At 33.5% G+C, this 27,707-nt stretch overlaps 1 protein-coding gene and 1 non-coding gene across 8 annotated transcripts in view; both read right to left on the bottom strand.

The window, feature by feature from the left end:
- Ahi1 (Abelson helper integration site 1) overlaps window positions 1-21,949 on the bottom strand; it is a 102,621-nt gene extending 80,672 nt beyond the window's left edge. Inside the window, exons 1-5 of one of the 7 annotated variants that reach the window (XM_078019080.1) lie at window positions 21,758-21,949; window positions 19,411-19,478; window positions 18,084-18,208; window positions 3,093-3,637; window positions 780-961 (exon numbers count right to left, since the gene is read on the bottom strand). In XM_078019080.1, coding sequence (XP_077875206.1) covers window positions 780-961; window positions 3,093-3,637; window positions 18,084-18,208; window positions 19,411-19,420 — 862 coding nt within the window. In that variant the 5' untranslated portion in view covers window positions 19,421-19,478; window positions 21,758-21,949. Of the gene's footprint in view, window positions 1-779; window positions 962-3,092; window positions 3,638-15,780; window positions 15,973-18,083; window positions 18,209-19,410; window positions 19,479-21,757 lie in introns of those variants that run through there. The other 6 variants (XM_078019079.1, XM_078019081.1, XM_078019082.1 and 3 more) reach the window with 6 other exon arrangements.
- Window positions 21,950-27,351: 5,402 nt separating this feature from the next.
- On the bottom strand, window positions 27,352-27,458 carry LOC144366415 (U6 spliceosomal RNA). Its single transcript, XR_013425518.1, has one exon. It is a non-coding gene; the product is annotated as a U6 spliceosomal RNA (small nuclear RNA).
- Window positions 27,459-27,707: the final 249 nt, after the last annotated feature.

Raw genomic sequence — 27,707 nt, 5'->3', positions numbered from 1 at the left:
TTTTGATTTAGACAACGAGTTTATAGGTAAGTTCAGTATGTGAAAATTCACTAAGAAATACATTGTGATACATATACTTTTCTGTATGTATATTGTGCTTCAACAAGTGTTTTAATTTAACTACTAGAATCAGAAAACATCAATGGAATCAGAAAACATCAATGGTATCCCCTAATGACTAAAAAACCACAAATTCTAAAATTGTCTGTCTTTGTCTCAACATTTTACCAACTACATGAGATTGGGGGAAAAATAGAATAACAGGTAGGAAAAGGGCAAGAATATACAAAGAAAAAGGAAAAAAATCAGAAAATGTAGAGACAGAAAGCAAGAGTGGGAAGGGAAATTTGGAAGAGGAGAGAGCAGTTGAATTAGCTGAGGAACCAGGTGGACACCATGTTTAATACAGGGACACAGCCTGAATATCTGAAATATTTTTTGACTGTTGACCATTTCTATCTTTCACAACAGAATCTTAACTACTTAGGGACTCTAAACTCAATGGTTTAAAGAAGAAATTATCTATGCCACAAAAGTAATGACAAAGTCTGTATTATTCTAGACTTAATTAAATTAAGAACTCAAAATGACTCAAGTAATACAAACCCATCACAGCAACCTATAATTACAAATGAATGCTTTTAATCAAGATGAATCCAGAACAAGTACCAAATATTATACATGTGATTATTTTAAACTATATCTTTAGGCTTAATTTTAAGAACTAAAATTCCTAGAGTCAAAAGCACACCATTTCTCATTTAATTAGTGTAACAAACCTGCTTTAGTCTTCTTTTTTGTCTTTTTTGGTTTGGACTTTGTGTTATCTGGCATGTTATCATCTGCATTTTGTTCCACTGAGCTTACTTCATCATCTTGATGAGAATCTGAAGTAATGTTTCCAACTGGCGAGTACTTCTTTTGTTCATCTTCAACTGTGTCATCAGAGATGTTCAATGTGCTGCAAATATAAACCAAGTACAAGAAATTACAAATATATTAATATTATAATAATCATTATTCATTGTAGAACAGAGTGAATGGTAAACAGAAGCAAGAATATGTTGTCATCTGCTGGAACATGCATGTATTTTCTTATATAACAATCAGACATCAAACTAGGTATTATAGGGACTATTTTATGCTTGAATTATATACCCCAAGGTCAACACATCGAGCTCTAAACCCCAGGGGAAAAAAATGAAATAATCTTTTATGAGCAATAGATCTGTCTTACATAGGACCACTGATGCCAAGTAAATAATTAATGAACTTCTAAATCACTTTGTGTAAAGGCAAAAACAAAAAAAAAAAAAGCATTATAAGTCTGTTCTGTTTTCAGGAGGTTTCAGATAAATAACTTTTGGTTTCTAGGTAAAAACTAATTCCGTGCGTTTTCCAGTGTGACTATATTTTCAGAAGGCTATCATTAAAATAAAAATCTGCATCATATAAACCAAAAATGATAAGAGCAGCCAAGAAGTTTACCAAGTTTAAAGAGAAGCTGGCCTATGAAAGTTTGTTTGCAACTATTTAAGGATAATAGCTACCCTTTGCATACTATCGTCATATAAGACATGGTTTTAATTAAAATTTGTGAAATAGTTCTACTTTATAGTAAGAATGGCTTTCTAGCTCTACATCAAAAAATCTATGAAAAAAGAAAGATTCACTGTATTTACAGTATTTTTAGCAGCCCTATGATTCCTGTGTCTTCATAATCATTTCTTTGTATACCCCCCCTTCTCTTTAAGTATGAGAAATAGTGGAGTCATCCAATACTACAATAAGATCTTAAACAGACTGTGACTTCTGTCTTGCTCTCACTCCCTTGGATCCCTTGCTCTGGGGAAGCAAATGGCCACATTGTGAATAGCAAACATGGAAAGGTTCACATGGCAGGGCAATGATGTCTGGCTAAAAGCCAGTCAGGACCTGAAATCTGCCAACATGCATATGACTGATCTTAGAAGTAGATCTTCCGAGGCCTTCTAATGGCTATGTCCACTGGCAGACTGTCCCTATCAAGACTAGCAGTAGCTTTAGGCCCAGCTAACATCCTGACTCCTGCCTGTGACAGACCCTGTGAGACTCAGGGGCATTTCTAGACTCCTGAAACCACATAAACTGAGAGACAATAAGTGTTTGTTGTTCTAAACTGCTATGTTCTAGGGTAATTTTTTAATGCAGCAACAGGTAACTGTTGTAGTATATATATAATATATATTATATATACTAACATATCCCTTTAGCAAACTGACTGTCCTTCTCTTTGTTACCACTGGTCCATTAACTTGTGATGATAAGAGGGGAATTACTTTTAGCCAAGAGCTTTAGAGGAAAATGCCCTGGAATGCCAAGGAATAGTCATCTACAGAATGTTCCCACCTTAAGTTGCTTCTAGATGACTGCAAAAAAAAATTATGGCAGGTAAAAGGCATTTTTTAAATCTCACTGTTTTCTCTAAAGAGAGAATCTATAAATATAAATATACTCACAGAAACCCAAATGATATACACAAGTATATATGTATATGTATGTATATATGTATATGTATGTGTGTGTATATACATACAGATACATGTATATACATACATGTGTGTATATATATATATAAAGACTAAATACCAAATTGCCAACAGTGATTATCTTTGAATGATTGTTCTACAATGAGAAAATGTTATTTGTATAATAAGGAAAGTTATATTCACATGTCCAAATGGGCATTTATAACTCAAAAAGGGGGAAGTAATTAGGTTTCTATTATTTATAAGGAGAAGTATGTGGGTAAAGATAGAAACTCTGGAGTTAAGCTGCCAAGATCTGGCTCAGCCTCTGTGACTTAAACCTTTTAGTTTCCACATCAGAAAAACAGAATGATATTACTTTTCTTCATTGGGTTGTAATAAGGAATAAATGAGTTAATTTTCATAAAGCTCCTAACACAAAGTTAAGGTGCTGCATAAGGTCAGCTGCTGTTCTCCTAGTGGCAGTGTCTCCAAATTAAAGATCAAGAATTTTATTAAACTACAGATGTCATGCAAGAGCTGAAATAAGAATATATTAAAAAAATATATATCTATGTAAAGTACCTTGTTTCAGCTTTAGACATGGCTGGAACTTTCTTTTTCTTCTTTTTCTTTTTTTCACTGCTCAATTTGTCATCGTGCAATAAAGTATCTGAGGGAAAGTAAGTTAACTGTTCTTTCAGTTTCTTCCTTATTTTCTTCTTAATTTCCTTTGCCATTTCTTCAGCTACCTGGAGCTGGTATGCTTGCATGAGTTCTTCTTCTCCTTCTAAAGTATTATTTTCTTTTCCTTCCTTTGTCTTATCACTTTTTTGATGATCAACACCGGACAATGACTTTGTTCGCATTTTCTGATGTGCAAAATCTACCTTCTCAGAAGTTTCTGGTTCCATTTCTTGTGTGGTCTTTGTAATCTTTTTACTTGGCTTCCCTTGCTTGTCTTCCTCTACACTGACATCATCATTTGAATCTTCAGCTGCTGAATGTGTATTCTTCAATTTGTTTTTAGTGACTCGAATGCTCTTCTCTGGGTTATTAGTGTTAATACAACTTACATCATCACTTTTGGTTTCTTTAATATTCTGAAGACTGCTTTTAACAGTGCCAAGCTAGGGAATAAGACACAACAACAAAGCTTTAGCTAAGGACAGCTGAAGTTTACATAAATAAAAACAATGACTAATGTTCAACAATGTGGACTATTAGGAAGATTATGTTCTGCTGAGACAGAGTGATAACAATGTAGAGCCTTTGGTGAGCATTATCCTAGTTTATGTTCCAGAATTAGACTAGTAATCTCTAAAAGAAACTGGAGATTAAATGAGTTAGTTAATTAACATGGGGAAAAGTCCTTAAGGACTTTTCAGAAATGAATTAATTGCTCAAAATTTAAATGCTATTTTCCTCACTGGAAAAATGATCTAAACTCTAATCTAATTAGGAGATGAGAAACTACTAAAAGAGTCACTGTGGGTAAAACATTTCTAGCTCCTCAAGAGAAAACACACATGGGTCATTTGTCTTGCTCCATAATTATACTCGAAAACCAAAGTCTTTAGCTCTAAGATTATCCTGTAATAAGCCCAACTATATAACCAAAACACTGCTAAATGTTAAATATCAAGTTAAATCAAATGTCAAACTAAGCATACAGCTATACTTCTTTCTCCAATAAAGTATTATTTGAAATGAGATATTATTTTAATAGGAAAAAAGAGGCTGAAAATCACAAACGAATATTACTAATAGTAAAACAAGTATTTTGAGAAATTCTCCAAAGATTTAAGTAGGCAAGATTAGATCTATTAAGAAACTATCAGAGAAAAAAACACAATTGATAGGGAAAGAGTCCTCAGATACAGGTGGTTCTGGAGAAGCAATTAAGAATCAGAGTCAACTATTCTTAAAAAGCAGCAAATATGCCTGAGGACAACCTATTATTGAGGAGCTGGAATGGGTAACTCTTGTGGTAGCTCACCCAGAGGATTAAGCAGTTGAGCATAAAAAGAAAGGGTAGCATGCTTCAGGTAGGCACACCCCACAAACAGCAAAAGCAGACTATGTTAAAAACAAAAAAACAGGCAGAGGAAAGATTCTCAACATAAAGACAACTGGACAAGTAAAAACTAACAGACACTAAAGGAAAGCAGTATAATTAAGGTGAGCCAAGAATTCCAATGAAAGAGAAAAATGAATACCAAAGGAATATAAATAGTATAAACTAGTAAGAATTTAAAATAGGCATCATATTAAAGAAATACAAAAGAATGTTGGATGAACCATAAATATTAGAAATAAAATTCTGAGTGACAGAAATAAAAACTTAATAGATGCAATGAAAATCAGAATGGACAAAGACTAAAATCACAATTCAGAACTCTCTAAAAAATGGATATGCTTACTACTGAATACTGAGGCCCAATTTTTAAAATTCTTCATGTTTAAAAGCAGTTAGAAAACATTGATTACATATGAAAAGGAGATGAAAATGCTGAAAGAACACCAAACATAAAGTAGCTCAATACATATTCAACATAGAAAGAAAGGGTAGCATGCTTCAGGTAGGTACACCCCACAAACAGCAAAAGTAGACTATGCTAAAAACAAAAAACAGGCAGAGGAAAGATTGCTCACTTAAAGTATTTTCCTAATTCTGTCTATATTTAATGATAAATTATGAAGCCATAACTTTTTAAAAAATCTTCCATAATCAGAGCTAATAAAAATTGCTTCCCTTAGAAGGATCCCAAGTTCAAAGCCAGCTCCAGCAACTTAGCAAGGCCTTAAGTAACTGGGTGAGATTCTGCCTCTAAATAAAATACAAAAAAGGGCTGGGAATGGAGCTCAATGATTGAGCGCCCCTGGATTCACTCCCCAATACCAAAAAAAAAAAAAATTGCCTCTTTTAAGAAATCAATTTTCATATATTTTGTTTTAGAAGTGATATATGCTTTAAAAATAATATTTTTAAAAAAAAACAACAAAATAATCCCTCAAAATTAGAAACCCAAAGTTCATCCTTGATTGCCTTCCACAATGAAAAAGATTGCTGATCTTTTCAGAAACTTCTCTTTGGTTTCTTTATATGAATATAGTCATACTTCAGAAACACTGAATTTCCATTATGTTAAAATGGGCCATATAGATATCTATCTTTCTACTTTTTCAGTGAATACTAGAAACGTAGCACCAATATTGCACAGATTGTGGGGAAATAGTTGTAAAAAGACATAATCAAGAATTAGACACACAAGAAATATTTTGTGATCTCAAAAATTTTTTTAAATGAAACTTTGGGAAAACTAATAAGATGAGGCTTGTTTTTTTTAATATTTTAATTCACTCTGATCCATCAGCCTTTGTACAAATAATATTAATTTTATATGACTTTGTATCTATCAGTGATCTTTTTCTTTGTTCAGTTCTTTTTAAAATAGTACAATAAATATAATTCCCAGCTTATCTCTGGTAACATTCTATACATTTAAAAGGATAATAATTATATTTTCATTATTTTTTTAAACACTTTATTTTTTGTGGTTTTGATTTGCTTTTTCCCCCTTATGGTTTTATGGAATAAGTTATTTATAAATTATAAACTTGATTAATTTCTAGTTTTGTTGTAGTACAGTAACAGATGTCTGCTTTGTGGAATTTAATAGCTTCATGGATCTGGTTGTGACTGAATTTGAAATGGCCCAAAGACATTTGCTCATGTTCCTAATTTATCTTTGTCCATTCTTCATCTTTAACTTCTGTGCATTACTTAATATTTTTTTTCTTCAGTGTGTCTGCTTTTAAAATTATTCTGAAAAAAATGATTTACCAAAAATTCACTACTTTTAAGTATATAAATCGACTTTGGCAAAGGTATAGTTATATGGTCACAATAATCATGATGTATTTCCATCACCCTGCATGTCTTTATGAAGTCAACTCCTGAAGCCAGTGTGATGGTGCATGCCTGTAATCCCAGTGACTCTGGAGACTGAGGTAGGAGGATCATAAGTTCAAAGTCAGTCTCCAGAATTTAGCAAGACCCTGTCTCAAAATAAAAAACAATTAAATTAAAAAAATACATTTCCCTAACTCCTAATGACAATGAGAATTTTTACATGTTCTTATTTGCTATCCATACCTCTTCTCTAATTTTAATCAGATTGTTTTCATATCACTGAGTTATAACTGTTCTTAAAATGTTCTGTATCAGATGGTGCTTTGAAAATATTTTCTTTCAACCCAAAGCTGATCCTTTCATTTTCTTAGCAATGTTTTAATTTTTGAAAACCTCAATTTATCTCATTTTCTTTTTATGTCTTATGCTTTTATATCCAGAGCAAGGATACCAAGGATACCAATGAGTTCCTAATATCTGTGTTCCTTAGGAATATTGGTTGGTAATTTTCTTGTAAGTTATATAGCTTTGGTTCTTATATGTCTTTGATCCATTTATAGCTATTTTCCAAACATGATATGGTCACAATTTATTTTACTGCATATAGATATATGATTATTTCAGGACCACTGTTGAAAAGTTTTTCTTTTCCCTTACTGAATTAACCTTGACAATTAAGAATTAAGTGACCAGAATGGGGTGTAATTCATTGGTAGAGCATGTACTTAGCATGCACAAGGCCCTGGGTGCAATCCCCAGTACAAAAATGAAGGAAGAGAGGGAGGTAGGGAAGAAGGAAAGAAAAAGGAAGAACTGAGTCCAATTCTAAAATCTATTCTGCTCCATTGATACATATGCCTATCTTTATGACAATATCAAGCTGTCTTGATTACTACAGCTCTACTATGGGTTTCTATTCAAACTGTGTAACTTCTCCAATTTTGTTCTTTTTAAAATTGTTTCATTATTCTAAGTCTGTTGTTTATATTCCCAAATAAATCTCATATTTAGATTTCCAATTTAAAAACCTGCTGGCATTTTGACTAGTATTGAACTGAATCAAAAGATTTTCAGAGAATGAATATTTAACAACACTGCTTCTTCTAAACTATGAACAGGATACCTATTTAAGCAAATCTTTATTGTTAGCATTTTGGGGCCTTTCAGTATATACACTGAATATAAATGTAAATATGCATAAAATTATTCATTATACTCCCTTATTATCCTTTTAAAATCTATAGCATATAATGACTTTCCTCTCAGATTCCAAATATTGGTAATTTGTGTCTTCTTTCCTTTTTCCTGATAGATCTAATTAGAGGTTATGCAGGAAAAAAAACTCAGCAGACTTTAGTTGCTAAAATGCAGCAAATTTCAACATCTTGCACATTTTTGATGCATTTATCCTTGAGTGCTATGTATATTCCAGATCATTTTTCTATATATGGTTTTCTGAATTAGCCTTATGAAAAGAATTCCAGTGAATAGTTTTTCTAACACTGAACTGACAATATATTCCTAAAAGTCATTTTGTATTATCTTTTTTTTGTAAGAATGAGTTCCTAATATTTCATTGGTGATGTCTGAATCTGTGTTCCTTAGGAATATTGGTTGGTAATTTTCTTGTAATGTTTCTAGTCGTGGTATCAGGGTAATGAGTGTTTACAAGGAGTGGAGAATTAGTTTAGCCTGTTAAGAGCTTGTATAGACTTGGTATTAATTCTTCCTCAAACGCTTGGTGAAATTTACAATGAAGCCACCTAGAATTACTTTTATTTGTGAAGTTTTTATCTATTTCTTTTAGAGGGGCCTTTGGGAGTTTGTACACTGCATGTAATTTATGCATTTCATCTCAGCTGCTAAATATATGGTCAGAAAATCATTCATTATACTCCCTTATTATCTTTTTAAAATCTATAGCATCTACAGTAACTTTCCTCTCAGATTCCTAATATTGGTAATTTGTGGTTTTTTTTCTTTTTTCCTAATTAATCTGGTTACAGGTTATGCAGCGGGAAAAAAAACAAACAAACTCGAGACCAGTTGCTAAAATGCAGCAAATCCCAAATAAGATCCATTTTTGGGACCAGCTGTAGGTAGGATCCTAAAAACTGAGCTTTGAATTTTTGGAATGTTATGTGTGATAAGACTGCTTTTATATGCCTAAAGCCTTGGGCAACACTGTACCAATTTGTTCAAATACTAATAATGCGATTTATGGTAAACATCTATTTTTGGTCTGGGAGACTGATATCAGAGTAACTATGGGGTCATTCACACAGGCACTGCATGCTTATATGACACCTTGCAGACACACACATACACAAAACCATGAACAAGAAGGCTTGTGTAAACGTTACTGGTTATCAACATTTTGCACATTTTCACAGTTGCTGGTAGAAGTAAGAACTGTACAACACTACAGGGAGGACACTACTGGTTTCTCCTGCAGTGTGCCTCATGCACTTTTTCCCTTTGTTGATTTTAATCTGTTTCTTTCTGCTGTGATAAACTATATGAACATACCAGAGCTTTTGAGTCCTGTGGGTCCCGCTAGTGAATTATCAAGCCTGAAGTAGGCCATTAGAATGCCCAATACATAAGACGATCAATTTCTTTTAAAAGGATCTGCACTTGGATATACTCATGCTGACCTTAGTTTTTCTCATTTCACTGTTTACACTTATTATTTCCATTTTCTATTTGGGGCTTAATTTGTTCTTCATACTGTTTAAGAAGGCTTCAATAATAGATCTGAGACTGCTATTCCTCTAATAAAGTTCCTCTTTAATTTCAGTATTGAAATTAAATGAATTTCCATCTGCTTTAGAAGCATTCCACAATTTGATACATTGTGATTTCATTTTCCTTTAGTTCAAACTATTTTCTTCAGGTTTCTTCTTTAATATAATGGCCATTTTTGGATCCTGTTTAACTTTCAAATATTGAAAGATCAGACATATCTCTTTCTAGTTTAATTTCTAGTTTAATTCTGTCATGGTCTAAAACATGTTCTGTATCATTTAAAGTTTTTTATTTTGTATCTATATATAATTTTTTTGCTTATATTTTAAATAGTAATACCTAGGCTTATGGCACAGGTTGGTATTTGTCTCAGTGTGCTAGAAATTGATTATTGTTGTTTGTTGGATACAATGTTCCAAATTTGTCCACAGTGATTTGAAGTCATCTATTATTAATGATTTTTTGACTACTTACTCTATCAACTTCTAAGAGGATATTTTCAAATACATAATCATAATTACTGATTTGTCTGTCAGTTCATTTCCATTAGTTTTTGTTTTGTGTATTTTAAAGTTCTTTTACTGGGTTTATACACTTTTAGGATTATTTTCTTCCTGAAAAAACAATACTTTTATCATTATAAAATATTCTTCTTTAACCTAGGCAATATTCCTGTTTATCTTTGGTAACTTTTTATGTCCTAAAATATACTTTTTCTGATATCACTATAACCACTCCAACTTTGCTTCAACTACTATTAGTATGGTATTATCTTCTTGTCTGTCCTTTAAACTTTAACCCATCTGTGTCTTTATATATCTAGGGGGTTTCTTATAGTAAATATATACCAGGGTCCTATTTATTTGTCAATTTGAAATCTCTAGCCTTGAATGGGTCTGTTTGCTCCTTTTATATTTAAAGTGATTTTTTTGATACAGCTGAATTTAAGTATCCCATACTGTTATTTGCTTTGTTGGTTTTTTTTTTCCTCTCTTTCTGCCATCTTTCTCATTATCTTTTTGTATTCCATCATAACATTGCTGGGTTTTTTAATCTATCCCCCTCCCCACTTTTTAAGTGATTGCTCCAGGTTTTATAATATAAATCTTTATCCAAACTTACCAAATAATGCCACTTCCCATGTATTTTAAGAACCTTAAAAGTATAATTCTACTTTACCTCCTCCCCTATTTCCTATGTTCTTACCTTTTACTTCCACACACACACATCTATCCGTTTTCATTCTTGCCTTAAAAGTTATCTTTTAATTAAAGATTTTTTTTAAATGAGAAAAATTATTTCTTTAGTATATACTAGTTTCTGTGCTCCTTTGTGCAAATCTACTGGTTATTATCTTTTTAAAAATTAACAATTTCTTGTACTTCAGGTCTACTGACGAAGAATTCTTTCAGTGTTTACTTAAAAGGTTCTTATATCCCTTTCAATTTTGCAAGATATGTCTCTCAATATAGAATTCTAGGTGGTGATAGTTTTTTCTTTCAGTGTTTTAAAGACATAGCTCCAGTCACTTTTAGCTGAAATAGTTTTAAGTTTGCTGTCATTCTTTATTCTCTTGAACAAAATGTCTTCATTTTCTCTGGCTTTTCAACAATTTTAGTGTGATGATGGAATGATTTTGTTCATATTTCTTCTGCTTATGATTTGTTGAGCTTCTTTTATTTGTGGGTTTACTGTTTCCATAATATGTGCAAAATTTTTTCTTTGAATGTTTTCTTAACTCCTACTTTCTCAGATTTATAGTACCCACAATTAAAATGCTTAATACTGTTCTATAAGTTACAATGTTCTGTTCCCTCTCCACTTTAACATTTGAGACCCTTTTTAGTGATAGAATGTTATTTCTTCAAGTTTCCTGATTATTTCTGTGCAGTTTCTAATATGCTAATTCCATTCAGTTTACTGGTAATTTCAAATATTATATTTTTTAATCTCTAGAAGTTTTATTTTGCCTTTCTTATATCTTTTTCTATTTCCTTCTACATTGTTTCTATTAATTGACTTATTTCTGGTTCAAGGTCATATTATCTTTCCTTTTTATAAGGCTGGTGGATTTCAATGGAGATCAAACTATGCATTTGTATTGCTCGCTGCTAGATTTTCTCGGGATTCCTTTAAATATTGTTGGTCTTTGCTCTTAGACATAAACTACTTTGATCAGGTAACACACACTTGTAACCCCAGTGACTCAGTAGGTGTTGAGGTGTTTGAGACCAGTTTCACAAACTTAGCCAGAACCTGTCTCAAAATAAAAAAAAATAAAAGAGCTGGGAATGTACCTCAATGATTAAGTCCCCCTACATTCAATCCCAATACAAAAAAAAAAAAAATTATTTTGATGAGTATTTAGTTACCCCCTAAGAAGACTGGGGTTCTAAATTTATCTTTGATAGAGCTAAGATAATTACAGATTTATGTTAAAGAAAATACATGGATGATATGAGTAATATCTAGAGAACCTAGAAGATTTTCTACCCTTTAAAATTCAGTACAAAAAGCAAAAATATTTAGAAACTTTAGCTCATAGGACAAATACGATATCAGTACTATCAAGTAAGTTATAAGAATAAAATGAGGTAAAAGAAAATCAACATAATATAGCATAAGCAATGAAAATGAGAAAAATATAGCTTAAATTTCCCCATTTAAAAGATTTAAATGCAATTCTAAAAATACAACTACAGTGTGTTTATTCTCTACTTAGCCATTTATTTGTTACTACTATTGAATAAAAAACCACTCCAGACAGTAGTACAAAATAATAAAGTTTATTATGTTATCAATCCAATAAAGCCTAATTTATTAATATCCTGATACTCTGATCCCATGAGCCATCAGTTTAATCATCACTTGCCCTTATCATGTACTTACCATCCATCACATAGTCTGGCAAAACTCCAGGTACTGTTCAAACTTACTCATTTTATAATGAGTTTGAAAAATCTGAACCACTTCAAACACTGGTGTATTTATAAAAATATAGTCTATAAATTCAACTGGGTTATCAGCACTGTTGGACAAGTCTTTTATGTACAATAATCTGTTCACTTGCACTTCTCCTTACCTTCTCCACAGTGGCTACTTCAGACCCTTTTCACTCATCTCTAATGTCCAATGGTGTCACTTCCTAACTCATTTCTACAGACATAAGCCATCACATGGGAAGCTGGAACTTTCTGCTACCAACACTGCAAACACCTTCTTTTTCTCTTTTCTTCCCAAAATAAAAATGTGAATTTTTTCTACTTGTAGTCTATATCTCCATTATCTTCCTGAAATCAGTGTTTAAACACTTTAATTCAATCAATACTATCTTCATAATATTCCTCTTCACAATCTTCCTAGAAGAGTTGTTAATGCGTGCTATATTAACTTACCCTTTTACCATCATTGTACCAAAAAGCCTTGTTCACTACACTACTACTAATAAGCTTTTAAATACTTATTTGGTCAGCAAAAAATATCATCTCAGTATCCCCCTCTGAATCTCTTTAACTATTTCTATATTCTATTAGTTAATGTTATTTTCTCATACAATTTGTTTTATTTTTCATGAGTTTAGATTACTTAGCTATTTAGGATCTTAATATTTATGGCATCTAATTATACTACTTAACAACAGAAATGAAACTTAATCATAATGTTGTTCTGAGGAGTAATCAGATAAATAACTATAAAATATTAAGAAGGTCTTTCTGATTCTAGTATTCAATACATGTTAGCAATTACTTTTAGCTACATGAAAAAGTATGAACTCTTACGACTGTAAAAATATTACATATTTTTCTCAATAAATTAGTTGACTTTGCTTTTTGACAAAAAGAGCATCTTACACATCCTATTCATTCATTCAATAAACATTTACTAAATCTTCTGAGAATAGTCTATTTGGGATGTTTTTATCCCTTTTAAGTCCAGAATATCTTTCTTTACAGGAAGATTAAACCAGCTAGTCATTTTTATTTTCTCATTTAAGTATTTATCTACTAATTTAGATTTTTACATTTAACTTTTTAAGCTGTCTGAAATGAAATTTAGTCATATAAAATGAGGTTTTAATTGAACTTTTTCTTCAAAACTTAAAGTATCCCTATCAATATTATTTCTTGAATTATATTTATAATAAAATGAAATATCTAGAAATAGTATAATCCCTTTTCTTGTTTTAAATTTTTAAGTTAAATCTTCCTTTTTCATTCTTCTGCATTAACTTTAGTCTAATTTTGTTAACTAAAAAAGTTCACTGATGATTATGACAACAGTGTGAAACCTAAACCTTAAAGAAAACTGGTAAGTATAAAGTCTAAGTCTGTAATATGTGCTAACAATTATTTACAAGTTTTTTTCATTATGAATCTATACTTTTGGAAAATTTATTTTTAAGACCTTTTGGAGGTTTCTGTAGTTTCTTTTTTTTTAATTTTCATTTTTTTATTGATTGTTCAAAACATTACAGGGTTTCTGTAGTTTCTATGTGATATTTATCTATTAGTTCCTGTACCTTCTTCTCCAATATCTTCATATTGTTTCTCACTCTAATTATTTTAATTTACTACCCTGTTTCCTTTCAGTTGATTCACATAGGTTTCCTAATATTAGCATTTAGACTATCCACGACCATTTGTTCTCCTAAGAGAACATACATTTGCCTACAGTATACAAGAGCAAAATAGGGAGGCAGTAGAGCAGAGTTGTCATGATTACAAGATACAGAATAAGAAGGACCAGGATTCCTACACCTTAATTGTCTGAACCCAGTTAAGTTCCTGAAACTCTGGTGCCTTGGTTCTCCAATCTATACTAATTTTAAGATTCTTTGAGAATGAAGTGAGTTAATAAATGCATGGAAAGCATTTGGTATGGTGCCTGGTATGAAGTAGCTGCACAAAAATATCAGTTTTAATAAAAGCAAAACTATCATTATTTGTTTTATACTCTAGCATATTTTGTAATTATGTAAATATCAAGGATACTAACTAGTTTTAATGAAAAGAGATCTTTTCTATGTGCCCTAATAGTAAAGGAAAAAAAAATGAAGGTTAGATGTATATAGAAGTATATATCCTTCCTCCTCAAAGGAAACCATGGAAAACTACTAAAATCTTACACAGTATTTCATGTGTACATGTGGATCTGAAGGAACATAATTTTCACAAACATAAATATAAAATATTTGTTTTTTTTAAAAAAATTACTATTTTGTTTCCAATTAAAATAATTTCTTCTTGGTTATTTTTATATGCTCATATGGCTTTTATTCAATTTATTTGTACTAACTTCTTAATTATGTACCAATATCCATTTATTAAGATAGTCTTGAGATTTGAGGGGAAACTATTAGGTTGACTTGGATAATTCTTTTAACATGATCAATTTCAATTGTTCAAATTTTATTTAGAATTTTTTATTCTTTCAATAAAGGCAACAGCTCCAAGTTTCTAAATGCTCTTCATCTAAATTTTTGCACTTTTATTTTAAACTTTATAGTCATTTTGTCTGGTATATGAATCTTGCAAGTGGAAAATGTGACTACTTCAAAAATTTATTATACAATCTACTTTTTAAAATAGAAATCTTAAGTTATTTACATTTAATGTCATGACTAAATATTTGCTCTTAAATTTCTCACTCCATTACTTTTCTTTGTCTTATAAAATCTAATTTCAGTGATTTTGCCTGATTTCTAATGACTCAAAAAGTACAATAATCCATTTTATATTATTTTAATTATTTCACATTATAGGATGAAACTGTAACTATAGGCAGTAGTAATAGTTATATGACGTTTCCTTCCTTTGTAAGCGAGGATGTTTTGCTCAATCTTTGGAAACCATTTAATTCTGTTATTTCACATTATCATATAGACAGTCAATTTTGTTTTTGTTTTACTTTATGATGGTACAAAAGAGATGTTCATTCAGTAGAAACTGTACTTCCAATTTTAAATTTGAATCTTTTCCAATCTGGTGATGTATGGTACAGTATGTTTCCAGTCAGCCCTACAATCATAAGGGATTAACAACTGACACTCTATAGTGGACTGTACTGCTAAGCTATTTGGTAGGTTAGATGTATTAAATGCATTTTCAACTTACTATGGGTTCACTGAGACATAATACAATTGTAAATCAAGGAGCAGCTGTATACATATATAGTAAAAATCTTTAGGTTTAATTTTGGCATATATATACATAATAAGACATTTCTATATATTTAACTGAATTCAAGGTTCATTCAATATTTGCAGATTATGTTTTCTATGCTTTTATTCATTTCTGATAATCATATACATCTTCAAATATAACATCTTTAATAGCTTGTCATTTTTTTTCAGGAGCTCATTAAGCTCTCTGCTCATATGATTACTGCCCTTGCAAATGACTAACAATTTAGGTTACTAGACTTCTTGGGTCAGTTTTCCCCTCAATACTCTATAGATATTTCCCCATTGTCTTTTGGAGTCAGTGTTTTTAGAGAAGTCTGAAATGTACTTGATGCTTTTTTTGTTTAGATATTTGTAAAATTTATTTTTCTTCTGAAATAAAAACAAAACAAAAACATTTCTAGATACAGTTCTCATCTCATAAATACCTGGAATGCAAAATGGACTCATGTCTTTGAAGATCTTTTTTTCTTAACCTCAGGCAGGTTTCTTCATCATTGCTGTTTTGGTTTCTATTCCATGAGGACTGTCTGGGAACACTTATTTGTAAGTCAAATATATCCTCATTACTTATTTACTTCAGTTTTGGCCATTTCTCCCATGGAGAGTGCCTCAAGTTTGTCTCCCATATTACTGACTAGATTTTCTCATGGTACCAATTCCGTTAGTTTAGGCCTGAGATAGTTTTAAGGAAGCAGATGAAGAAAGAACATGGACTTTAAAATTGGAGGGACTATGGTCCTAGATCCCACTTTTTTGTTTTCTGACTATACAACGTGGACAAACAATTTAAAATCTTTTAAAATAAAATTTCTCATGTGCAAAAACTCTGAATGATTAACACGACTATAAGAAATAATTGTTGTAAAATTCTTATCACCATGCCTGATATGTAATTAGAACCTAAGGTAAACCTGCCATTATTGTAAATTCTTTTATTACAGGTTTTTTTCCTTGCTTAATTTTATTTCAGACTGCTTCCTTTTTCACCTCAGTCTGTTATGTTATGTTCACAGAAATTCATGTTCTTGTTCCAAAGAGTTGCTATCACTTCAACGTTTATTAAAAGAGGTAACACTGAATTGTGGATAAGAGTACACTCTACAATCAGACTGTCAGTATTTGAATCCCTGTTTTTACAACTTACTACATTACTTTTGTCAAGACACTCCAAGTCTATGCTGTAGTTTCCTGGTCTATGGAGATAAATCTTTATCATTCTGTTGTTTGTAGCAAGTATGTGAACACTTAAAAAATGTATAGAAGAGAGCCTGAAAGACAGAAAGCACTGCGCTATCTAGTAAATGAAAGTGGGTATTCCTCTTCTACTTCCTGGGATTAACAATTCCAGAAATATTTGGTTTTCCTCTAAGCCCTCCAGGAATATTCCCTTCTTTTGAACTAGAAAATATTTTTCTCCCCCACCTATTATCCTTATTTCTGAATGCAAAGTCTATTTAGGTTTGGTGTTTGCTAAGAGAGGCTGGGTAAATTATGATGTTACTTCATACCTGTATGTCCTCAATATCTTAAATGGACCTTATAACTTCTGCTCATTATCTTATTATCCACTTAATTAAGAATTCTTGGCCTAAACTGCATCTTGCTCATAACTCATAAAGTCCAATTCTCCAACAATGAAAGAAAATATGAGGTTCTTCTTTAACCAAGTGAATTCATAAAAACATTCTGCAGACAACTGTTTCCAGGGTTCTTTTCGCTTTGTTGCAATATAAAATCCCCACCTGAGGGGAGGGCAAGTACCAATACACAGTGTTCTATTCTGCACATCACTGTTTTCTACTATGCTGCACACTGTAGCTTACTATAAATGGTACTTGTCTGTGGCTGGATTCTGGCCAGCGTTACACTAATTTTGCCTCACTTGAGAGTATATACTGGTACACTGATGACTACCAAATAGAATACTAAATTACACAGGTTTCATACATATACATTGGGTAAAATCTGATACAAGCAGAATATAGGATATATCATTCATTAAAAAAGCTCTTTCCAGAGAAAAATTATGTATCACTTGGCAGGACACGCAAGGACTTATTTTTGTGTATGTGTAAGAACACAAGAGATTATGTTCAAAGGAGAAAGTGCAAAAGAAATGGTGAGATAGGTGTAAAACATGAACAGTTTACTGTGGATGCTGTTATAGACTCTCATAATACCACAGGAATCAGGCTAGTTAGTTGCTGATTTGCTTTAGTATTGCTTTAAATTCTGTATCTTTCATAAGTGTGCTGTCCAAAATTCTTTATTTAAATGTGTGGCTGAAGCATTAAAAGATAATTATTGACTTAAGGCCATTGATTTGCTCTATTTTCTTCTGAGAAGAATCAGTTAGATTAAATCTAAATATAGACAAGTCACTGACTATCTGTAGATATTACTTCTAACATTCTTCATATTCTGAGTTTTAAAAACCTTTGTTTTCCTCAAAAATGTGTAATATGGCTAGTTTTGAGTTTCCTCATTGTTTCTGGTAACCCTCGCCAGTGCGCCTATGTTCTTCTTTTAGGACAGCACTCAAGACATTATTCAATACTCTAAGAATGACTCTAAGAATGATGTTGATTCTAATGTAAACTTTATTTTACCATGTGTTATGGATCATGACGGACGTTTTTAATTTCCCAAGTTCCTTAGAATTTTAATATGAAAGCCATAATTTTATTCAGATACGTAAGTCACCATAACCAAATGATCAGTTACTCACTGGGATGTTTTCTCTAGATTTGGCAAGTTTTTTCTTCAGTTTTTTTCTTTCACGAATTAGATCATTGTGGGTCTTAAGTAATTCTTCAAAGCGAATTTTGGTTTTTGCTTTGGCTTCACTCTCAACTACAAAAGATAAAGACTCATGTCATTTTCTAAATAATTCTACTGTAACACAAACCTTTACTACTATGATATTAAGAAATAGTCTGTGAATACCTGCATGAGTTCTCTATATTATAACAAGTGAATGATTCCTACTTCTTAAAATATTTTTTTTCTTTTAGCTGTGGTGACTTCTCACCCATATACCTCTTACCTCTTTAGTCACTTCCTCTAAATATCTCCTTTGCATAGTAGCATCTATCACTGTTACTTGTATGACCTTAGACATCTATAAACTTCATTTTCTAATATTATCTGTAAAATCAAAATTCTATCAAAGATCATTTGGCATGAAAAATGACTAACATATTTCTAGCCTATAGTCACCATTTGACAAATATTAAAAGTTATTTTTTCCTTTAAAACACAAATCACATCATGCTATTTCCCTGCAGATTTAATTTAATTTAGGGTAAAATAAAACAAGTCCTTCATACGCCCTAAAGGGTTGTACACTTCCTGACAGCTTCAAATCAAGACAAACCTCCCCTTAAATACCTACCTACATCCTGTCCATAATGTCAACCTTCTATCTCCTCCATCAAAATAAGTTCCTTCTCATGCAAACGGAGCTGCTTCTACATTGTGTTAAGCTATTTAAATGTTGCTTCTAAAATGGATCGCTTTCTGACAACCTCATTTAAACTTTTCTGTTTCTTGTGTAGAAAGCCATTCTTTTTCTTTGTAGCACTTAACCCAACTAGAACATATATGTATATATAATATACATATGTCTACGTACACCTACATAAATAATTCTCTCTCCCACCATACTATGTAGTGTATATTTACATCCCTAGCTACTAGCTTTGGTGGTCAATAAATATGCTTTAAGTGAAAAAATAATGACTGAATGAATGCCCCATAACAGGTATGGTCAAACTGTGGCCTATAGGCTAGTCATCTGCTTTTGTACATAATGTTTTATTAAAACCAGATATGCTCATTGTTATGAATTCTTATGGTACTTTTTTGATTTAAAAGAGCTGATCAGTTCCACACAGAGACCAAACCTAAAATACTCATTACCCTCTCTAAAAGCAATATTTGGTTGATGAGACTTACTTTATTCATTAATCTGTTAGAGTCCCTTAAAATGAGCCAAATTTAAAAACAAGTGTGTAAAATATGAATTTTGTACAAAAATTTCATAAAAGTCTTACCAGTGGGCATAGCTCAGCTTTATGGCAAGCATTGAGAAATAATGTAACACACTGACTCAATCAGGATCCTATTAAAACAAAGAGGATTTTTTATAACATGGATGTTCCAAATGAAAATTAAAACATTCTTCACTTAAGTAATGTCATGGTATTGCCACTACTTCACCAGTAAAGCTATACTCTCTTATCCCAATTTTTATGGAAATTAATTGAGTACATTTGAATTAATTTTAGGGTCCTGCAATAAGGTTAAGTAAACTGGATCATATATGAATAAAATATTTTTTTATTTGAAACCAAAAAAATTAGAAATTCAGTAAACATCTAACTTGGTATGTTAGTAGACTTTTTAAAGTGTTCTAAAAAATTAATGACTATTTTAACATGATTTTAAGAAACCAAGCCCCAGCTCAGGTTTGATTTCCCAAAACATTATCATATTAATAAAATATGCTTGTGGGTAGCATATTCATAGGTAATTTAAATATTTCTGTATCTGCCACTGAAAATTTTGCTATAATCAAGAAGACTAGCACAAGCATCTGTGCCATCATTTTCAAATAAATATCTCAGGGTATATTACATCAGAGCTACTCAAACACATGGGTATATTCTGCACATATATTCTTGAACTGTCAATTTATTTAAAGATGAGGATGAGTCTAAAATGAATATATTAATTTCCACGTAAGAATACAATATGCATGCATTTTTAAGAATAAAATTGTGTAAAAAAAAACACATATATTTTGAACTACTGGGCATTATTAGTTAATGCTCCAGTTCCCTGGAAATCTATATTCCCTAACAGAAAAGTCTAAGAAATGCTAAAATTCCTTGATCTTCATCTATCAATTGGTTTACTTCCGCCCTGAATTTTAACCCTGGTAAATGTTCTGTGACCATCATCAAACTGCTAGCTTTTGGACAGCAAAACCTGTACTCTCTTTATCTATGTATCACCATTTAAAAAAAAAAAAAGCAGAAACAATGGTTTTATAGTCCAAAAGACTCAACGTGAGCTCATGTTCTGTCACCTACTGATGTGTGGTCTGAGGCAAGCTACTGAATTTCCCTAAGTCTTGGTTTTTCCTTGCCTGGGAAATTAAAATGGCATCTACTTTTATTGTAAAGATAAAAGGAAACATCAAAAAGGAAAACAATCACACAATGCAGGTAGTGCTCCATAAAATTTCTTTATGTTCATTTAATAATTATTTAATAAATAAAATACATGATTAAATTATTTTAATCATACAATATGCATGCATTTTAAGAATAAAATTGCATACAATATCATGCATTTTTAAGAATAAATAAATTATGTATTTACATTATCTCTAAATGTAATGTATTTATGCAAAAATTAAGGCCAGATTTAATAAAACATCCCTGCATCTCATATATGCCTTTATTTTAAAATTTCTCCATCCCAAGTCTTTTACAGGAGCTTCAAAGGCACACAACGCAGAAAAATTAATTAGATTGCGTTTCATCTCATTTTTTTTTTCCACTGACTACCTGATTATCACCCAGCATGAGACTAAAGACCAAGGGGAGAAAAAGCTGAGAGGATTGGATAATCTAGTCCTTCGGAATTTTACAGTAAAGGAAAAAAGAAACAAAAACACAGGGTGCATAATTCAAAAAATAAATCAACGACAGTCTTCGTGAATACCTGAGATTCTAAATATGGTTTTAAAACACTTCTGGTATCTTAATATCTTTCAAAAATCCTTTAAAAGAATTTCCTGAATCCCCATAACAAGCAATCTTCTTTCAGAAAGCCCAAACAATAACAGCAATCCTTAATGCAACAGGTCAAAAATCTGTTAGCATCCCTTTCGGGGAAGCGGGGCGGCTGTATTTTCACAGTACTCCTGAAATGCAGTGTAATCATTCAGTGGGGATTCTTACCATATACTACACCCCCCATTTTTAGGCACACCTAAATGACCCTATTAACATAATTTCACTCTTTTCTTATAAATGTAACATATGGATCACCTTTTCTCAGATGTAATAAAGAAGGCGTTTCAGTACCAGCTTGCCCCTCTAAAAAGAAACGAACATATTTAGAACGTATCTGCTCCAAAGCGTTCAAGCCAGGAGCTGGAGTATGGAAGACAATGACTGCAATCCCCCGCTCCACAGACTAGAAGACCTGAAACGTACGGGGGATCTAGGATCGCATCCCGTGCCCGCTTGGCGCCGGCCCGCGGTGGCGCACTGCGGCCCAGCGCTCTCGGCCTCGCGCAGCCCCCACGCCGCCCCCCCTCCAGGAGCCCGTGGCAAGCCGAGAGCCCGCTCCCGGCTCCCGCCACCAGCGCACCCTCTGGGTACTCACGGAGAGGAGAGCGCTCAGCGATCGGTTCCCAACGAACCGACAGCTGGTGCGGTGAGAAGCAGACCCAGTGCCAAGCTGGGCGGGCTGGAGGGCGGCAGCTGCACAGCCAGACCGGCTGCCAACGTCCCAAGCTCTGAGAGCCGACTGGGTGCCGCAGTGCGGGCCGCGCGCCGCTCGCTGACGTCAGGCCTGCCTACGCCGCCGTTCCCATGACGACCGGAGCTGCCCACGCGCCTGGCCTGGACCGTGGCCGCGCCTGGGCGCCCTTTCTGCGCCCCGCCCCCGCGCAGGCCCCGGAAGTGCTGCATCGCTGCGCGGACCCGCGGGTCCTCCGCCTGTCGGCGGGCACGCGTTGCGGGGCCGTGCACGCGCCTGCCGCCCCCGCGGCTCTGGAAGGGGTAAGAGTCTGCTCCCCTTGGAGCGGTAAGGAAACCCCAGGATGCGCGGGTGTACCCTCTGTGCGCCTCAGAACCGTAACGAGCCCGGGATAAACCAAGGAGGGAAAGCCAGACGGGCAGGCTGTCGTGGAACCCTCCCTGAATAAGAAACACGAATGAATGAGACCGTGAAGCAAAGAAAAAGACTTGTCATCCCCCGCGCTATCGCGCCCACAAAATGAAACAAGCTTTTTAGCGTGGAAAATGAAGAGTTGTACTACACACAAAAATCTTGGCGGAAGAAAACCATCCATGATTCTCCAGGCGCTGAGATATCTCACTATGTGTTGAAAACAAAAATGAAAACGTCATCTTTTCTTCATAAAACGCCCCCTCCCCCGTGCTAATTTCTGCTACAGGCGCCATCTTTAGCTCTGAGTCACCAAGGATGGAAAAATACTAGTTGCGTTAATCCTCAACTCTTAAGAATTAGAGGCCATTTTCTACAGTTATAGTTGTGCACCATCACCTGTTGCTTCGTTTGCACTGGGAGAAAGTTGTGTATATTTCTCTGGAAGCCAATTTTTCTATTCTCAACACACCTTACAAAAGAAATCTCACCTGTTTCCCAAAGTTCTATCAGGAGACAATGGGAAATATTACCAATCCAATGTATGCCAAACAGAGTTTTTTGATTTTTCACTCTAAATCTACTTCCCTTCTAAATTTTATTTTGCATTAAGTCACCACAAAGCTCACAGTGTTTTAGTAAGATAGCTTTACAGTATCCCGAATACATCTTTTACACAAATCTTGTCCATTCTACCTTTTTAACATCCTCAGTGTATAGCAACTGCCCCTGCCTAATGCCAGCTTTCAACATTTCCCACTAGGTAATTGGAAGATAGCCCCTTTCCCCAGTTCCCTCACTCTAGTTTTGACTGTTAAATTTCATTCTCCAGACTCCTATCAGAATGACCAAACTAAAAATGTAAAGCTAATAAAGACACCCTCCTGAAAATTGTTAAAAGGCCATCTGTAGCAGACTATCTAATTACTTTTCCTGGGATTCAAGATGCTCCATCTTGCCTAATTTCATCTCTCATCAGCTCCTTGTTTTAACGTCATACAATATTGAATTATGTATACCATTCAATTTTAGGCACTCCATATATTAAATTATGTGCGCCCGCAAGATAATTTGTACCATTTCATGCCCCGGACCTTGCACATATTGTCTGTTCTCCCTGAAAATCCCTCCTACTTCTCCAAAATGCAGCCCATCCTTTGAATCTTTAGTTGATTAACTTAACTCTGACCACTCCTGCTACACCCTACTAGATTTTAGATACTGATTCTACAAATTATATTTTCATTGCATTGCATTTTAATTTCTCCATCCCCAGCATCTACCACGGTATCTATCAAATAATTGATCCTTTATGAACATTTGTTGAATGAGTAATATTCAATGAGCTCTTTCTAGAGCTCTGCATTATTTTATGCGCTTTTCATCTGTACCCACAACCACCATTTAAATATAAATTTGACAAGGCCAATCATCCATGAAAAAAGTCAGAACAGATGCTGGCTTTACTGATTGAATTAGTTTGCTTTGCTGCCATAACAAAGTAGCGCACATTGAGTGGCTTAAAGAACAGAAATTTATTTTCTCACAATTCTGGAGACTAAAGTCTATGATGAAGGTGTCTTCACTTAGTTTCCACTTTCCCCTTCTCCTCTTCTAGGGGTGTAGTCAAACTGGATTAGGACTCACCCTAATAACTCCATTTTAACTTAACTATCTCTGTAGAGATCTGATCTTCAAATCAGGTACTTGGGGATTAGGACTTCAACATAAAACTTTGGGGATGTAGCACAACTCAGCCCATAACACTACTGAAGTAGAGTTCTGTAGCCATAAAAGACGAGGCCTTGTTTAGATTCCGACTCACAGGAACTAACTGCATAAAGACATGTTTTAGGCAATCAGAGATCATTCCTTAAGGGTTAAATATTAGATGACATTAAAGAAATTTTCTTAATTTCATTAGGTGAAATAATAGTATTATTGTTACATATAACTTAAGTATGTAAAAGAGTGAGGAGGTATCTAAGGTTTGCTTTAAAATGTTGCAAATTAAAAAACAAAAAGTTGGGAAAGGTGACACATGTAGATCTCAATTTTGATAATTGTTGAAGCTGATAGATACCTAGTATTTTATTAAACTTTTTCTTTGTTTGAATATTTCCATAATAAAAAGGAAAAATGAAGATAATATTACTATAATCTAGAAAATTTGAAATATAGAGAGCATTTTTTTAAAAAAAGGAAAAAGTACCTAATGCTACTACCCAAAGATATTCTTAATTGACTTTTTTGACAAATTTCTTTCCAGTCTGTTTTGCATGCATGTTATACTCTTGGTCAAGTTTTCATGTAAAATGTTTATTTCTGCTTTCTTTAACATTATGTTATAACTTCATTTCCACACTATTTTATACACACACACACACACACACACACACACATATATATATACATATATATGTTATAAATTCACTATGTTATAACTTCGTTTCTACACTATTATATACCACATAAACTTTATTAAAAATTCTAAACTTTGTTAACAATGTTTATATGCTGTAGTAAAAATTCAGATATTTATAAGGTAGGAACTAAAGCCAGCCATATGTGTTATTCACCGATCATAGTTTTTTACATATTCTTTCAGACCTTCTTTCATACATATACTAAATATTCCAAATTACAAACATGTCTTCATGCAGTTAATTCTGTCCTGCCTCATAATTTTTGTTCTTCTTTTTTTGTAACTTTGATAGTGGGGCCTGAACCCAGGGCACTCTACCCATGAGGTAGGTTCCCAACACCCCCCCCTTTTTTTTTCGGTGCTGGGAATTGAACCCAGGGCCTTATGCATGCAAGGCAAGCACTCTACCAACTGAGCTATATCCCAAGCCCCCAACCCTTTTTTTATTTTGAGACAGGATCTTGCCAAGTTACTGAGGCTGGCCTTGAACTTGGGATCCTCCTGCCTCAGTGTGGAGTTGCTGGGATTACAGGTGTATGCCATTGTGCTGGGCTTATTTTTGTTCTTTATTATGTACTATTGTCCTACAAGTCTTTTGGTATCAGGAATATGTATCTGTCCCACTCATTTTAATGTCTTCATCCTCTATCACTTTTTTTTTTTTTTTGCATGGGGGTGGGGGAACCAGGGATTGAACTCAGGGGCCCTCGACCACTGAGCCGCATCCTTAGTCTTATTTTGTATTTTTATTTAGAGACAGGACCTTACTGAGTTGCTTAGTGCCTCATTTTTGCTGGCTTTGAACTTGAGATCCTCCTACCTCAGCCTCCAGAGCTGCTGGGATTACTGCATGTGCCCTTGCCCTCTATCACTTCTATTCCAGAGTTTATCAATTATAACAAAAATGACAAAAAGTAATATGGTGTGTTTTTTTTAAAGATGAGCTGTTTCTTATGTTTCTCACATTATTATTATTAAATTTATTCCTCAGTATTTTCTATATTTATGGTGCTATTTTGAATTCATTCATTTCTCTTTTTGCATTCTCTAAGTAGTGATTATATATTTTCCTGCTTCTTCTTCTAGGGCTTCTTATCTCCTTGATGTCTCCATATTAGAGTATCCTGTAAGTTCTTGGACTTCTCTCATCTTTATTTTCTCCCAGTTTCTTCTAGTTCTATAGTCCCATTGCCACAGACTACTCTCAAATGTTTCCCTCTAACCCATTCTTCTCTCCTGAACTTCAGACTCATAAATGTAACTGCATACTAGATGTCTCCACTGCAGTGTCTGATAGGCATCTCAAATTAAAATTTCTAATACCAAACTCCCCCAATATTCTGCCTACTCCAACTCTACTTGAAGCTTTCTCTGTCTGTATTGACAATGACATTTTTTCCAGTTAACTCAAGATGAGCACTGTGTACCTTAGCATAATCTTTGACCTTTTTTCCTTTTCTTACACTTCATGTTCAGTCTATCAGTTAATATAAATTTGAACTCAAAACCCATGTAAGAGAGGCTATGTTTATAATTTGGAGGAGAAATTTCTTTTTCCCATCTGAACTCCAGCTTTGACAAACTTCCTTGTTTTCCTTTGCTGGTATGGTCTGTCCAGGGTTCCAGATTTATGCAAACATCTTAGTTCCCACCCTGAACAAGTCCTTATATCCTGTCTTGGGAAGCCATTATATTCAAGGACTATGTTCCTGATATCTTTGGTAGGAATTCCCTCAGTCCTTGACTTCTCTGGTTTCAGTTCTCTCCTCTCTTTGAGCCCCTAAGAACTTCCTCTACTTTCCAGTGAGGTCAAGAATGCAATCAGCATTTCTAGCTGATTTTCAATGTTTTTTTCTGTTACATATTGGGTAAAATTTCTTCTCTTTCAACTCATTTTACAGGGAATTTTGTGAGCTAACACCAATTTCTTTGCAATACTGATTGTCATCCACATTTAGCAGATGACTTACTGAAATAATTGAGCCTTTCCTAAATGCTTCTTGTGTTTTGAAATGCTATGAAAACCATATGAATCTATAGATAAAGATTGGGTCAGAATTCACTGAGCTTTCCACAATATACAAAGCTGTCTATGGATTTGTTGTATACATATGAATTATCACTTTATTAGGAAAACATTTTAACTTAGCCCCCACAAAAAAGAGAAATGATTTCAGAGACTGAGGAAAAATTAAATTATAATAATAGCAACAATACCAACATAATCGATTTCTGCCTATGCTCAATCTAAGTTTCTAACGCAAAGAGCACTAGATGGCAGTATATAAACATGTATCATTACCTGTACCTCAAAGATCTTGGTTTAACGCTGTCTAAGGTCTTATTACATTTCACTGTGTACTGACCTGTTACCCACACTAATTTACTGAAATTTAACTTACTAGCTTGAATTGATATAATTGATGAGATGTATTTGACACCAAGTCTGAAAAATTCAGTTGCTAGACTAATGAATGTAGTACAGAATGGTGCCTGTACCTCCAGAGTTGGTTTTGGTGATATATATATATAAATCCAGAGCCCTTTCCTGCCATTAGAGGCCCCCTTCCAAATAGCACCTTTTCTTAGAGTTGGAGAAAATGCACATTTGGGACAGTCCATTCTGTTCCTGAGTCATAACGTCTTTTTTTTTTTTTTTTTTTTAAATATGGAACGCTTCACGAATTTGCGTGTCATCCTTGCGCAGGGGCCATGCTAATCTTCTCTGTATCGTTCCAATTTTAGTATATGTGCTGCCGAAGCGAGCACAGTCATAACGTCTTTTGTGGATATTAATGTTTAAATCTTTGTCTTGTTATTAAAATGGTGTCTGCTTACCAGATTGGGAGCCAGTAATATCACTTACCAATTGTGAGGATAAGGACTTCCCAACTCATCTTGTGAACATTGTCCAGGTCTTCCTGAAGGGACTTGGGTCCTATCTCTACCACAGGTGAGAAGGAAGTTTCCTTGTTATCATGCTTGAGATATTTTTAATATATAATTGGTATGTAAAAT

This window comes from Ictidomys tridecemlineatus, chromosome 8 (genome assembly GCF_052094955.1).
Source record: "Ictidomys tridecemlineatus isolate mIctTri1 chromosome 8, mIctTri1.hap1, whole genome shotgun sequence".
Lineage (NCBI taxonomy): Eukaryota > Metazoa > Chordata > Mammalia > Rodentia > Sciuridae > Ictidomys > Ictidomys tridecemlineatus.
Note: the sequence above shows the minus strand (reverse complement) of the source record. Positions and strands in the feature narration are given on the sequence as shown.